Source organism: Acomys russatus, chromosome 11 (genome assembly GCF_903995435.1).
Source record: "Acomys russatus chromosome 11, mAcoRus1.1, whole genome shotgun sequence".
Lineage (NCBI taxonomy): Eukaryota > Metazoa > Chordata > Mammalia > Rodentia > Muridae > Acomys > Acomys russatus.
The window spans coordinates 3,553,140-3,569,635 of NC_067147.1; the positions used below are offsets into that span (position 1 = coordinate 3,553,140).

The 16,496-nt window shown below is 44.5% G+C and overlaps 1 protein-coding gene across 1 annotated transcript in view; it reads right to left on the reverse strand.

Annotated features, from left to right (window-relative positions):
* Positions 1-15,755, reverse strand: part of Slc9a4 (solute carrier family 9 member A4) — a 46,859-nt gene extending 31,104 nt beyond the window's left edge. Inside the window, exons 1-2 of the mRNA XM_051152742.1 lie at positions 15,410-15,755; positions 10,680-11,143 (exon numbers count right to left, since the gene is read on the reverse strand). Coding sequence (XP_051008699.1) covers positions 10,680-11,143; positions 15,410-15,710 — 765 coding nt within the window. The 5' untranslated portion in view covers positions 15,711-15,755. The remainder of the gene's footprint in view (positions 1-10,679; positions 11,144-15,409) is intronic.
* Between the last annotated feature and the right edge of the window lie 741 nt (positions 15,756-16,496).

The following is a 16,496-nucleotide window of genomic DNA, read 5'->3' on the forward strand; positions in this document are numbered from 1 at the left end:
GTGTGTAACCATTTAATTATTCTGCTGCCTGCATTTGTGAGATACCAAAAGTGTTACAGCATAGCACCTAGATGCAGAATGTGAGCTGGCAGAGCAGGTATTTCCTCAAAACAGCTCAAGTATCTGTCACCAGACTTCATTAGATATGCCTTGTTGACAACAGATTGCTGACGGGAGAATAGACACAAGGAAAAGACCAGGATGCATTCAAGTGTGAGCATTTGAGTGTGAGCACTTGAGTGTGAGCATTCAAGTGTGAGCATTGCTGTTTTGTTTCTAATGTCATAGGCAGCTAGTAGCCAGTATGTTCGGCCAGATGTAGGATAGAGGTCATAGCAAGGTTTCCCCCCTTTACCTGAAGAGAAATTTTAGCTCATTTGGAGAAGAAAAGGCTGGGAAATGTATGCAAATTTGCTGGGGGACAGTGGAGAAGGGTAAAATACTGGTCACAATCGCTGGAGGTAGTGCACATACACATGCACACAGAATGGACCCAGTAAATTTCTGAAACAGTATAATTACCTTTTGTTTTTGTTTTTTTATTTTATTTTGTTTTTTGAGACAGAGTTTCTCTGTGTAACAGCCCTGCCTGTCCTGAACTTCCTTTGTAGACCAGGCTGGCCTGGAACTCACAGAGATCCGCCTGCTTCTGCCTTCCAAGCGCTGGGATTAAAGGTGTGAGTCACCATACCCGGCTTCTCCAGTATAAGTACTTTAAAAATGGAAGATTTGCTTAAGAACTCTTAATCCATATTTACACATGTATGTGTACATTAAAATATAGAAATATTGAGAAAGCAGAGTGCAGCAAATGGCCTCCCTGAGCGCTCACAATCGCGCCACAGAGACCACTGCCAACATTATAAACTGGCTTTCGTGGTTCTGTTTAGTCTGTCTGTGTGATGTGGGGTCATCAGTTTCTGTGTCTGTGGCACTCAGAGTCCCTCAATCTCTGGCTTCCGAGACGGAAACCCACCAGCCACCTACACTTAACTCCCATCAGTTGTTCTCCAGTGCGGGCCGAGGCAGCATGAGCGCTGAGGAGGTGCCCCTTCCAGGAAGGCAGATACTCCCTTCTGGTTGCTGTCCTTAGTCTAAGGGCTTCCCCAGGGCTACAGAAACTCTGTACAAGGCTCCATTCTTCCTTCTCTGGTTCACTCTGGTCACTCTGTATCTGGCCCCAAGGGAAATCCCTGTTCCTGAAGCAAACCCTCTACACATCTTATACCCTCTGCATGCTAGATCTAGGGGTGAGCTAAGCAATGCCTGCCAGTCAATTTGTGAGCCAGTCATACTTTACAAAGTTACTCTATATGGTTTAAACAAAATATATTATAGCATGTCTCGGGAAGAGCCTTGCTGAGGACTTGAAAGGTTGTGTATAATTCATAGCTTATCCCAACCCAGTGAATTCGCTCAGCCTATGATCACTTCTTACCTGATCATGGAGCAATTCACAAATGGGTCATGAGAACTTCAAAATTTGCTCCTTCAGGCTGAATTCACAAAGGAATGAAGCGGGCCCAGAGGATGTTTCCACAAACCCATAAGAAGTAGGTTTGAGATATTCGGCTGTGCTTGCAGAGAGGAGCCTAGCAGAGTTGTCCTCTGAGAGGCTCCACCCCAGCAGCATTTCAAAACAGATGCTGAGACTCACAGGCAAACATTGGGCAGTGCATAGAACTTCTTGTGAAAAAGTGGAAATGGGGGAGGAAAAAAAAAAAAAGAACCTGAGATGACAGGAGCTCTATAGGAAGACCAACACAGCCGACTGTCCAGGGCTCAGAGGAACCTGCAGAGATCCAAGGACCAACCAAAGACCATGCATAAGTGGACTTAGGTCCCGTACAAAGATGTGGCCAATGAGCCTCATATGGGTCTCCTAGTAAGGGGAGCAGGGGCTGTCTCTGACATCGACTCTGTTGCCAGCTTTTTTTTTTATCACTTCCCCCTGGCTGAGGTGCCTTGTCAGGCCACAGGGTAAGAGGACTTGCTCAGTCCTCATGCAATTTGATGAGCTGGGATGGACAAGAAGTAAGGCTCCCCTTTCCTGAGGAATAGGGGAAGGGGATGGGGGAGAGAGAGGGGGTGGGACTGGGAGGTGAGAGAGGATGGGGCTATGACCAGGATGTAAGGTGAATAAATAAGTTAATTATTTTTTTAAAAAGTAGGTTAGAATGAGGTAAAGGGGGCAGTCATTTGATTCTCAAATCCAGGAGGAAATCCAAGGAGCATGATTGAAGTGCAAAGATTTGTATATTGTAGCTACAAATGCAAACTCTTTTACCTAGCTTTTTGGATTACCCTGGGCTACCAGCCATCTGGACCTATTTTGACCTGTATTCCAGTGGTGGCTGGTGTAGGGAGATGTCCTGGCACTTGGAAAAGCTAAGTGGGCCACACGACCAAGAGACGGCATTTAGACACAAGCCATACTACTCCATAAAAAACCTTTACGCTTCAAAATAGCAGCCTCTGGCTCCCATTCCTGGCATTTCAAATATTAATCACTATTGTTGAAGACAAGACACACTTTAGAAGCCTCAGGCTGGAACTTACTTGGACGTCTCCTTCCTAAGGACTGACTGTCTCCCAGCACCTGAAGCTGCTATTCAAGCTGCTAAGACGAAAAGCAACCAATAGTCCTCCCCATGCGTGAAGTCTGTAAATCTCAACAATCGCTAGCCTAGCAAGATACATATGGAGATGCAGTGGTCGCACTTATATCTCGGGGTGAACGACCCCTGCCAAATTGGACCTAAGGCAAACTCAATGCAGAGAAAGCCTTGTATAATACTCTGAACTTGGCCAATTACCTGTGGCTGGTGAGGTCCCAGACCCTAGAGGAAAACCTACCCAAGCCAAAATACTTGCCCAAATGAAAATAATTTCTAACTGAATTCTAAATCCCTATCCTTATGCACACAGATAAGTATAGCTCCTACCCTTCGTCAAAGAAACTTCCTTTTGCAGCAAACATGGAGAGCATTATGGAAACCCAACACTAGTCAGATGAAGAGAACAACTGACTATGAGTTACACAATTGCAACTGAAATATGTTTGCTTAAACAAGACCCAGCACAATGACAATTGCTCACATAGTAACTTGGATGGCAGAGATCTTACAAGATTCCACCACTAGGTTCAAAGCTATAGGTAATTAATGGGTGCTGAAAAGCTATAGGTAATTAATGGGTGCTGAAAAGAGAGAGAGTCCCACTCTTCTCCAGGAGCAAGACTCTCGAAAGATTATATAACTCCAAGTGGTCAGTCCTGCACTCATGCACATATCAACAACACTAAATACATTCAGTAGGTTGCATATGTATGTTTGTGATACTTACTATATTTATATATAACATTTGTTATTTATTCATTGTTATATACAATGATTATTAGTAATATAGTCTATGTTGTTATATGTAAATTATATGTTTATATATAATGCTTGTTATATATAAAACAAAAACTATTGGGGAAAAGGTTATGAGCTGAGAGGGCATGAGGGAGCACAAGGAGGCGTTGTAATGGGAAAATATGGAGGTGGTATAAATATAGTACTCATGTATGCACTTTTTAAAAACTTTAAATAAAAAGTTTAAAACTTTTATTCATTATGTATACAGCGCTCTATCCGCATGTAACACCTGCCCGCCAGAAGAGGGCACCAGATCAGATTATAAAAGGTTGTAGACCATCATGTGGTTGCTGGGAATTGAACTTATGACCTTTGGAAGTGCTCTTAACCTCTGAGCCATTTCTCCAGCCCTAAATAAAGAGTTTCAAGAAACTGCCTTTTGTGATGTCTCAGTTCTTCCTTGTGGTGTTCAGCTGTTAGTCACTGCTTTAGCTGGGGTGTGGCTTATGTTGCACAGTTCTCATGTGCTGGAGGCCTGGAGCCAGTGCAGCAGCGTGGGAAGGTAAAGGGATCTTGGAGAAGAGTGTGCTGTTAGAAGGTGGTGAAGCCTGTGGGGCCGTCCTCAGAGGGGACACGCCCTCTTCCCAGAGGTTATTAGAGAACTTGTCTCTGCCCTTAGACGGAGACGCTCACTTTCCATTCTCTGCCACATTACAACATGAAAAAAAGTTTGTTTTTGTCAAGGCAGTACCATGTGTTTCAGCCCCTGAAATTACCAGCCAAACCCAGCTCTTTTATTCACAAGATAATCAAACTCAGATATTTTGTTATAATAACTGTGGATGACTAAGACATTCGCCAATAACCAAAGCTGGTCCTGGGTACTGAAGAGGAAGAACATATAGATTATACTGTACTAGAGGCAAAGTCAAAGGTTCTCTCCCCCATCAACCATAGTCTACTGCTACAGTGCAGGCTTGGGTAAGTTCTACTAGACAGGGGCCTTTTATATAATTACCACGGAAGCTACAGGGAAAGTGCCTATCCTCCAGCAAGCCCTCCTCTCATAATCTACCTCATAGGACGTTTCATGTGACACTGAGCATAGTATTTCCACACTGCAGTGCAGCATGCCCAGCTGAGAACATTGGCACAGGTGATGGCAGAGGATGGTCAGTCAAAAAAAAGCCAAACCAAACCAAAACAACAAAACCAAAACCACGGGATGAGGAAGTTCTCTGGGCTGAGGCTGGCATGCCAGGGAGTCCTCCCCAACCAGGTATTTCCATGAAAATATTACATAATCTCCTAGGGAAATATCATAGCTGGTACAGGTTCTAAGAAAATGCAGAATAGGCAGGCACATGGTTGTAGGTTAAGAATTATAGCTTTGCGAGGGGAACTCTAAAGGCTTACATACAGAAGTGCTCCTTTGCTTTCCTATCTCAGGCACTTAGCACAGGCAGTGGGGAGTGCAGGGTCCTTAGTGGTATTGGCAGAATTTCTTCTGGGTCATTTCCTGCTCTCGTTGTCATTATTCCCTCAGAGCTAAAGGGCCATCTCTCTCCTTCTCAGTGTTCTCCTCCTCCAAACCCATTTCTTCAGCTGCCCAATGCCGCTGCCTCCCAACAAGAAAAGGCAGCTAGCTTGGTAACGAGCTGAATGTTATTCCTTTTTTCCTACCCTTGGGGCTAATGTGAGTGCCCATCACTCCAAGTGGCTCATAACTGTCTTCTGGTTAAAGACCAATCAATACAATTCAAATCTCAACTGTTCTGTTGCTTCAAGCAGAAGCAGATGCTCCAAATCCGTGTTAGTAGTCAAGTTTGGGGAACTGTCATAAAATCATGGTTGAAGGCCCCTAACTAGTAATAAGTTTTTCCTAGCATGCCACTGAGGGGCTTGTTCTCCTCATTAAGCTGCAAGTCTTTCAAGTTGCTTCTTGGGGAGCCTGTAACTTAGACACCAGATGTCTTGGAGGCAAGCTGTCACCCAGTTGTAGATGAGTTCAGGATTAGAAATACCTCCCCCATGTTAGTAAAACTCTGAAACACACTCCTGGGTACTTCAACTGACTTCACTTGCTCCTGCCACCTTTCCAAGCTGGCTGCTGTTTGCTGTAGTGCACACACACACATACATGCATGCACACACACACACACACATATACACATGCATGCACACACGCACACTCCAGTCCCATAGCTCACTCAGGACAATCTCACCAGATAAACCTCCAATACTTTGGCTGACAGAACATTTGTAAAGGTAAATGGTTGGTCCCATAGGTGGGCTGACTCCTTCCCTGCCTCCGGTGGGCAAGAAGCATGTTGGGAAGGGTTTGTACCTTGGGCACATCACAGACTCTGAAGCTGACCAACCCAGAGTTCAATGCTTTGATTGCCTGAGATTGCTCCTTCATTTCTGTCCCTGGTAGACACCAAGAAGGGTGTGTTTCTTGTATGGGCCTTCTTCTAGATTGTGAGGAGGAAGGTGTATTTATCCACCATCTACCATGTGCCCGATTTCCAGAAGTCCCATTCTGTGACTGCACAGCTATCTTCTCAGGCTAGCTAATTCCTTCTCATTGCATATATAAGGAAGCTGCCTTGACATCTCTGCTCAAAATCTATGTATTTATAGGTACATATCCCCTCACACACAAGTGCTCATATGTTTTCTTGCAAGAAGCACACCTTGGCATAGGAAGGAATCTCATATCTCATGAGCTCTTCACAAGCTTGAAGGACCATGACTACAGTGCGCGAAGTTCTAGCCCCCACCCCAGCTCAGCATCCCAGCACGCTGCAGAGCATGGTACTGAAATATGACCATAGTATACTGCATCAGCCTCGGAAGGCCCACACCCAGGGTCTTCTCCACATGAAACTGTTAAAAGGATGAGCCCTGGGGGACCCTTTGCTTGCTCAGAGCTAAATGATGGGCCTTATGGTGTAGAAGCCAAAGGAATCAGCTGGAACAGAAATCAAGAGAGCCACCAGGAATCCCTTCAGAAAACAAAGGATTGTGGGATAAATGAAAAAGAGAGGCAGAGAGCTCTAGGTGTGTGTTGGGCAGGGGCAACAGTTTCTACTACAAATTCCCACTGATCACCTCAGCTTAAGGGAATGGATGGCTGGTCAAAGCAAGCAAGGAGAGATCTCCCGCTCTATCCTCTGGATATTACTCTGTGCAAACTAGATTCTATTCAGTTAATATATGCTTGATTTCACTGGGAATCTGTCTTCATTTCATAAATGACAATGAAGAAATGTGTACACAGAGAGATCTACGAAGTTACCTTAGTTCTTACCCGTAAAAAAAATGGCCAGAATGGGTCCATGGATCTCAACATTTGGGCTTAGGGCACCCTACAACCAGCTACTACTACATAATGTCATTTCATAGAGTGAGAGACAATTCCTCGCTTTGTAATGTTGCATGGGGCTTAAATAGGATGTTTGACACAGCACTCATCAGTGAGATTGGCTCAAGACCAGTGCTTAGATAGCACAGCTCATCTCCTTCCATCATAGCCTTCCTAGAGGATGGTAAACTTGCAGCAACATGACACAGAGATGTGCCTAGAGACAGGGGTGGGAACAAGGGGAAAGGACATTGGAAGGAGAGAGGGTCAGGGTGGGAGATGCAGAACGATGCAGTGGTCCAGAGAAGGCAGCAGAGGACAGACAGCCTGGGTTCTGGTCCTCTGGCACTTGAGCTTTCCAGATGAGGTAGAATAATTAAGAGATGACGGGTTGAGTGCATAGGGACATGCTTATTGAGCAAGTTGAGCTAGAGATTGACAGTCATAGGAAAACAGTACCCTACAGCCAATGGGATGAGTCCACATTTAAAACAAGTTGCCCGGCTATGGTGAGCCTGAAGTGCTCGTGAGCTGATGTGAAAGTCACAGACAACAGCCATTCAGTGCCCTTTCCAGTCCAGGAACTCACTGTACTAACATCTTGATTATAAATTTTCCTTGGACCCTGTGAGTCTGAGAATATCTTTATCCCAAGTGTACAGAAAGAGAGACATGAGTCAAAAGGCTTGCCCAAGTTGGCCGTTTCTGTACATCAGAAGAGCAGCTGTGTCACTGAATTCGAGCCCAGTTCAATCATTAGTAGGTAGGTTTTTCTTCTCCACATTGCATCTCAGAGTTCAAATTTCAAAAGGTAAAAAAAAAAAAAAAAAAAAAAAAAAAAATGGGAAGGGAACAGGAAGTGCCAGATCTGGGCACCCAGGTCTGCTCTGTAACTGGGGTATTTTTAACCCCTTGTGCCTGGTTTTCTTCATTTTGAACAGAGGGTATCTTTTTCTCTTTCATAACAAGATCCATGGATTTAATGAAGTAGTGAAGGAAAGCTGGTCACCATGGGTCCTGGACAGAGTAGCTCTATCTTGCCTTCTTCTAGATCTTAACCATGAGACTCTACTGCAGATCTTAGGGTATTGTTTTTAGTAATATTAGAAACATATTTTATTATTTTAAAAAGAGGGTTGTAGATATTTAAGTCACACAACACTGTATTTTAATGTGCATATCATGATAAAATGATTGTTGTAAATCAACTGATTACCCTCTTCATGAAATCCACCCTCATTTCCACAGATCTCCAGTGCACATTGCATACCTATCCACCATGTGTCTCTGCTCTGTTTATGAGCCACTGAAGGTATGTCCTAATTATCATACCAGAACCTTAAAATTCAGCAAAAGCAAGGAATAAATGGAAAATCACCAACTCAAACCCCGATGTGGCTTATTCGTGCTGAATCAAATTTATGAATATTTTAACTACTCTAGAAGGAAGGTCTGCACTGCCATCTAATGTAGCCCTCAACCACAGGCCACCCCTTGGTGACTCAGACCTTCTGCAGGGTTGTGACTGATGTCTTTGGGCAGGCTTTTGCTCAATGAAAGGGTGAATTCAAAGCCCTTAGCTCAAAATACCATCGGACGACAGAAAGTACCAGTTACTTTCTAAATCTGGACTGAGCCTCTCTGGTTTCACTTAGGGTCGCAGCGGTGCCCAGGCACACCGTGAATACTCACTGTGCTGTGGGGGACCAAAGATGAATATGCGGGCAACCTCCCAGAGCCAAGACAAGACAGAGTTACCCAGCAGAGCTCACAATGGCAGATGCTACAGCCACTCCAAAATTATAATCTTATTTTGAAATTATCGCTCTTTAGAAACATCTATATGGAAGCAATTTAGCCTCCAGAAAGTCAAGCAAATGTCACCAGTGATAGAATCACCACAGGAAACCACCATGCGGTTGGCTCTGGACAGACGGCTGGGGAAACCTCAGGGCGAGATCTGACCCTCTCTTGGCAGCAGGAGGCAAGCACTCGCTTTGGTAATGAATACAGATCATTTCTAAGCAAGAATTTCTGCATGCCACATGATTGTGCTCCTGATAACGAGACCATGTGTTCTGGGCAAATTAAAGAAATCAACCCTGTCTGTAGAACCAGAAACTGATAAAGTCTTTCTGGAAAAGCCTGGTGGCTGAGGTCACCAAGTTCAATGTCATGTGTTACCTTGGCATTTGGAAAAAAAAATTCAAAGGTGCCCAGCCTAGCTTTAAATTCCTCTTATCCCCCGGCTCCACGTTTGACAGCGCAAGCCAGATAACTCTTCCGAGGAGAAGTGCTTATCCTTGCTGGTCTTCCAATTCTCCACATAGCCCAAGCACATCTTCTTTGAGGACCAGGATGGCTCTGGCCTCCTGCCTGCCCTTCTTAGTTCCCCAGCCTGTCCCTTTCAATCTCTGGGCCTTATGTCTGCCCCTCCAACCTCTGCTGGTTGTTCTTTGACTAAGGCAGTGCATGTGGTTTGGGGTGTTGCTGATGTCCCACTCCCACGGACTGTGTTTACACATTCTGATGACCTGATGTTTGAGCCACCTCGACCATTTCAGATCCCAGTGTTTTAGATGAACACGGCCCCTGGTGGCTCATATCTTTGAATACTTGCTCTCCAGTTGGTGGAACAGTCTGGTCTGGGAAGGATTAAGAGATACGGCCCTGTTGGAGGAAATACGGCAGCCAGAGTGGACTTTGGGGTCTCAAAAGATTTGTACCATTCCCGGTATGCTCTCTGTCTCCTACTTGAGTGGTCCTTGGCTCTGTCATCGTGCACTCTAACCCTCTGCAAACATAAACCCAACTAAACACTTTATCACATGACATTGGTCCTAGTGTTTTGTCACAGCAATAGAAAAGAATCACACCTTTGCCTAACTTCACATCTCTAGAATGATGATTTCTTGTTTACCAACAGGATGAATGAGAAGTGATTAAAATAGCCACATGTATCAAGTTTTAAATTAACCTTACTTAATTCATTACTAATAAAATAATGTTTAAAATAATCCCAACTCAAAAACAAGGCCAGGAAAAAAAAAGGCATATTTATTGCAACATTATTTGTAAAAATAGCAGCAAGAAAAAAAAAAAAAACCACTTATATAACCATTCAAAAAGGAAATTGTGATATAAATTACATTAACTTAATATACAAAATTTTATACTATTTAATTTTTTATAATGAAATGTAGTCTAGTAGTGCTTATGAGCAGGAAGCTACGTTTTATAAATGAAGTGCCATGAAGTATGTGTAAATGCCATGTAGGCCAACAGGTTGTGAATGCTGTAGTTTTCAATGAAATTGACCAATGAGGTTAGCTTTTCCTGAATATTCCAGCAACCCAGGCTGTGAACATTTCCTGGGACTTGGTGCTTAACTCTTGCTCTTTCTAGACTGTTTATTCTCCCGGGGTTCTCTGCAGAATTCCTAAGCAGAGAGCCCTTATTCATATTTTCCATATATGACACTTGACTGAGCACCACACAAGCTGACTTATCTTGATAATTCCTCTGTTATGTCTCAATGACCAGAAGAATTTTATTTAACGTCATCTAGTGTCTCATAGTGTATGTGTTTGTGTGTGTGTGTGTGTGTGTGTGTGTGTGTGTGTGTGTGAATATATACATATATTAGTAGCAAAGGTACTGCCTTGGCCAACAGAAATACACAGAATGGTTATGAATAATAATTTCCCCGTGCTAAATACAAAAACATCCTTGAATTGAAATGTAAGTTGAATTATGTGTTTTCTATTCCTTTTCTCTCTTTCAAGCAGCCAATGAGCAGTTAGCTGCACAAAGTGAATCCTTCAGAATGTTACCAGAATTTGGACCACAACCATGATGCGGAGAGCCAAGGCAGCCCTGGCCTCTACGGCCCCTGAGGAACCCGTTACCCCACTCAGCCTCGCCTCTCCAGGATCATGATGGGGACGACTCACCACACTGATCCCGTCATTGAGCAGGGCCTCGCCGAAGATCATCATGTACAGCTGCTCGTTCACGCGCGCCTCCTCGAACACGGCCAGCACCGCCACGGGGTCCACTGCCGAGATCAGGCTGCCGAACAGTAGGTTCTGCAGCAGGTTGATGTCACCAAGGCCGAAGGCCTTGATCTGGCAGATGAAGTAGAGGGAGAGTCCGATGCCGAAGGCGTTGATCAGGGCCCCCAGGCCTGCCCACCACAGGATGGAGCCAATGTTCTCAAAGAAAGGCCGCGTGGGCATGAAGTAGCCGCTCTCCAGCACGATTGGTGGAAGCAGATAGAGAAAGTAAATGCTAGAATCCATGACTGGGGGCGATTTGTGGTGGGTGCCAAATATGATGCCGCCCACCAGGGCGCCCACGATGATGAGGAGGCAGCTCTCAGGCATGAGGTGGGGCAGCTTGTGGTAAAGGTGGAAACCTGGGAGCACAGAAGTCAGGACCTGAATCAGCCAATGAACTGAGCTGGGTCTACTCCACTGGTTCTCAACCTCCCTGGTGCTGTGGCCCTTTAATACAGCTCCTCATGTGGTGGTGGCCCCACCCATAAAGTTATTTTTGTTGATACTTCAAAACTAATTCTGCTGCTCTTATGAATTTTAATGTAAACATTTTTTTGCAGATAGAGGTTGTGACCCACAGATTGAGAATCATTGTTCTTTTAGAATAAAGGTTGGATGGGCCAGGCGGTGGTGGCGCTCGCTTTTAATCCCAGCATTCGGGAGGCAGAGGCAGGTGGATCCCTGTGAATTCGAGGTCAGCCTGGTCTACAATGCGAGTCCAGGACACCCAAGGCTACACTGAGAAACCCTGTCTCAAAAAGAAGAGGAGGAGGAGGAGGAGGAGGAGGAGGAGGAGGAGGAGGAGGAGGAGGAGGAGGAGGAGGAGGAAGAGGAGAAGGTTGAATGGTGAACACATGACTGGCATCTCCAAGCCAGGCATCTCTCTGTTGCAGGAACTCGGGTTTTCAGATAAGCTCCTGGACCAACATCACCAGCACCAGTCCCAGCTGTGGGTCCACTCCTTGCCCGCTTCCTGCTTCTTACAGGGGTCCCCGAGAGCACATAGGGAAAAGGAAAAACCCAGTGCGTAGTCCAAGCACAGTCAATCAGGCCCCTAGCTCTCTTCTTGTCCTATACTTATTGCCTATCCCAGAAATAAAACTTCTTTATTTTCTCTCCCCTGCTTAACTAATAATGTTGCTAGCTGGTCCCATTGAAGAAGGAAATAGGGTCATACTCTCATAAACACCCTGGTCACTTTTGCCAGTTATGTAGTCAACCCAGATTCCCCTGTCACTATTTTCATCACCTAACACTACAGTCCACACTTCCTCTTCATTTCTATACCCAGGACCGTTTTTTTTTTTTTTTTTTTAAAGTTCTCACATTTCTCAGGCTATTGATCACATAGCTATCTTTTAACTCCTGCTATAATTTGGATCTTAAACATCTTCCCAAAATCTATTAGTGTCTCAGCATGTGCTATTGGTAGGTAGATAAAACATTTACTGACAAGACCACAGTGCCTGCAAAGTCAGAGCAGTGGTATTTGCCTCCACAAGATCTCGCCAGCCGTCATGGTAGAGTGGGTGGGTGAGGGACATACCAGAGCCGGCACAAGGCATGTTTTGCTGTTGTTGTCGTCCTTGATATTTCCCTCTCCACAACAACAACAAAACAAAGGTAGGAATGGTCCCTGCAGACACTTTCCTCCTCACTGAGAGATGATCACCTGGCCTGAGCAAACTGTCAATTGTGAAGTTATTAAGTCAAAGTTGGAAAATGGTTTTGGGCTGTAAATGGAGAGCTTGGCTTCCAAACTAAGATAGATTTCAACTATGGGGAGCCAGTGAATGTCTCCTTGACGAATTTTAAATTTAGCTGTATAGAAAGGAGGATATGGGTTTCTCTCAGCACTATTTTGAACTGCTCCTCTGTATATAGGCGGCTTGATGCATAATTATCAGCAAAGGATGTCACTCATTAGTGACTTCACTGTTGTCACTCAGTTATACTTCGCTAGTGTCCAGACCAGTTCAAGGCCCTCTGGGGCCCTGGGTTCGCATTTTCTGATCACAACTTGCTTGGCCTCCTTTTCTTCTTCACCTTTGTCATTTAATTAGTGTTTATTTTTAATCAAACTTAATGTCTAAGTTATGCCACGGAAGTTGAAGAGCCTGCAGTCTGTTTTTCCAGGCCCATGTTTCACCATTCCATAAGCTGAGGTTCCCAAAATAGATCCAGCATCTACCTGCCTTATGGCAGAGTGCACCTGAGGATCTGTGCCAGGAACACATTGCAATGGAAGTGCTTACTGCATTGTGCACTTTATATCATTCGTCTCTTTTCATGAGGGACGGCCGACTTGCTGAGTCAGTTACTTTCAACTCTTGTTTTTATAATACTTGACAGGGCAACAGAAAGAACAAAAGCCCCACAAATGGAAGACTACCCTCAGTCTGTTCTTCCAAATGACTCCAGGAACATTTCCCATAATATTCCAAGGCATGTGATGGAACTAAAAGACAACTCACAAACTCAGAAGGGATTTTGACTATTTTTTGTTCTATAATATCTGTGTTTTTATAATTTTATAGTTAGGTATTTAAAAGAAACCGGGAACATTTTGGTATCTTCCTGTCAAAGTGCTGAACAGTGAGGTCTAGGTTAAGCTCTTATGCTGGTTCAGCTACAGCCCTTAAGGCACAACTTGTTTGTTTCTAGTTATGGCACAGGTCCTCAGCAAATGTGCCTGACTGGGTGAGAGACAATGGGTGATAATGATAATAAGGCTTACAAGTGTGTTATTATTCAGATTCTAGGACCTAAATGCTCACAGGCATTCCTTAAATGGTGAAGTTTAGAAATCACCACAGTCACCATCGTCCTCACTACTGTTCCTATCTCTCTCTCATATAGAATGTTGGCAGTATTTGGCACATGCCTCTTTTCTCTTCGGTTCCCATACGCATCTGCAATACGGAAGTATCTAGATTCCTGAAGACTAGCAGTTACAAAATCATTCTTGAATGCATATGTTGCAACTGATAATCAACTTCAATGACTTTTTTTTCTGAAATCATTGAATTCCATCATCATAAAATCAGTAACATTTAACCAAGAGCCCCATAGGCAACAGTGTTCCCTTCAGTCTCCTCATATTTCCTGACAGTGAAGTCTGAGTGTATTCAATACATCTAGAGAACAAGCGATGCCTTATGCAAATAAAAAGCAAGATGAATTGGACCCTCCTCAGCTTCTAGATTTCTATCTGATGATAAGGGGCTGCTAGTCAGCAACAGACCTGTGATCCAAGTACACAGACCAGTTTCATCTCTTACCAAGAAGAGGGGAGGAGAGTTGTGGGAGAGGGGTCAGTGGAGACAAATACTGCTCCCCAATGTGTACAAATAGGAACAAAAGTATCACCTGGCGAATGCAAGGTGCTAGACCCTGCTCTGAGGTGAGCACAGGACTCATTTAAAGAGCTGGTTCTGCTCAGACCCACCTTCACTATGACGCATGCTTGTGTAAGCCAGCCATTCAGCAAATCACAAGACATGTCTCCCATCTCACCATTCCCTCTCCATCTTAACACTTTAGTAGCTCCTGAGTACACCTGTGGCCCGTAGCCCATGAAGCTGTGTGCATAGACCAGAGGCTATAGACATTAAGTACAGACTACATATGGCTCAATCCACATTTTATATCTGTCATATATGTGCGTCTCTCTCTCTCTCTCTCTCTCTCTCTCTCTCTCTCTCTCTCTCTCTCTCTCTCTCTCTCTTGGTGTGTGTGTGTGTGTGTGTGTTTGTGTGTGTGTGTATGTGTGTAAATGAAAATGGAAATGTTTGGAAGATTCTACACCCATATGACAATCTGTGCACTCAAATTGTCTACAGTTCACCATAGAGGAAACAAAGGCAATACTATATGTGTAGCTAACAAAATCGTATGAATTTTCTACTTTGAAACAAACTGTCTGAAGAAGGGGCTGCAGACTATTCGCAGGATGTGCACCACTCCCGTGGTTCTAGATGAAAAGCACTGGACTAGCCCTCAGCCCATTCACCTGAGCTTGTTTCCGTTCACAAAGGAAAGCCGAGGTGGCCGGCAGCTTCACTGGAGTTCAGAGGAAAACCACATTTACAAACACATATTGTCTCACATACCCCACACGTCATTGCTGAGGTCTGAGAGTTGCCTGTGGTTATTTTAGTCCTTGTTTTCTGTCACTGGCAAGAAGCATGAGCCTCTTAACATTTATAACTAGAGCCATCGACAAATTACAGGTACATGACTAGGACTGAAGGAAAAATATTTTATAAAAGAAATGTCATCCAGTCTACAGCCTTTCCAGAACTCTATGCACTTTACATTTTATATTGTTTTAAACATAGAACATGAGAAATTTATCATGACAGAGAAGTCACATGGTCGTCATCTTGAAATATGAAGTCAAAACAAGGCAGGACCTAGAAGTGTGCATTTAAATATCAAACACAGTCCTGAAGCATTAAACAGCTCTGGCTTTCTCTTGAATTCAGGGAGTGCAATTCTAGTCCACTACAAGTAACAGTTAATATCTACTTAACTCATCATCTGTCTGTAGGAGATTTTCACATAGAACACCCAAGATAAGAACCAACCCACCCCCCCCCCCAGGCATGTGCTTGAGGACTTACCGATCTTTGCAAGAGATGCAAGCAGTATCCAGAGGGTGACTTCATAAGGAATCTGAACATAGTCATAATCCAGTTCAAAGACAGATATCCTTTCCTCGGGATCTGAGCTGGAAGCAGCAAACCGAGCATCAGGTGCCTGCTGGGCAGTGGAATTTGAGGATTCATTCACATAAGATGATGCTTCCGAACAGGCAAGGACCATCACCAATAGCAACCAGTGCCAAGAGCGAAAAGCCATAAGCATTGCAAGACCCGTGCCTGTGGGTCCCTTACTACACACCTGGGTGCTGATATGTGCCATGCCTCTGATGCAGGGCGGGCTTCCAGCTGCATCACCCGACTGGGAGGTAATATATGTGCAATCCAGAAGTCATTCCCAAACAAATTCTGTGTGACGACGACGACGACGCAGGCACATCCTTTCAAATCTTCTTAAAATCTGCCCTGTCCAGGCAGCTCAGGTTCTGGCTCAAATGTGGGCTTCCAGTGGGATCTACCTGTAGGACCTTCATCCAGCTGAGGTGAAGAGAAGTCTCTCTTCATTCAAAGCTGTTTCCCCATTTACCGAACACTGGCTTTGTCTTGTGAGAATAAATTGGGAAGGGTGTTCACTCCTTGAAACACTGAAGGCCTTTAACATGGGAGGGAATCCCAGAAAGGAGCCACCTGACTTGTACCGGGTCCTCCTCACCGCCTGCTCCTCACCCGTTTAGTCAAAGCTGCAGGTAGCTCTTGTATCACATTAAATTATTTGCTTTGATTTGACTTTTGTAATGAAATGCTTGCTCTGAAGGGTCTTGGCCGGATACACTACTGACACCTAGTGGGCACCTGCAATATATCACCCTTTGAGAGTTGGTATTGACAAGTTGTTGACCATGCAGTTAGCACAGGCACCAAAGCACATTGGGGGATGAAAAGCTGTTAATACTTGGGCTGTGCCATGAGGGTGAAGTAGGAGTGTCCTGGGTGACCTTTCAGATGGTCTTCACAGACAAGGGAGGAGGGGGCAAGGCAAGGACCAGGAAGATAATGAACACCAGATGTCCCAGCCAATAATATATGGAAGAAGCAAGGCTCCGGCTCT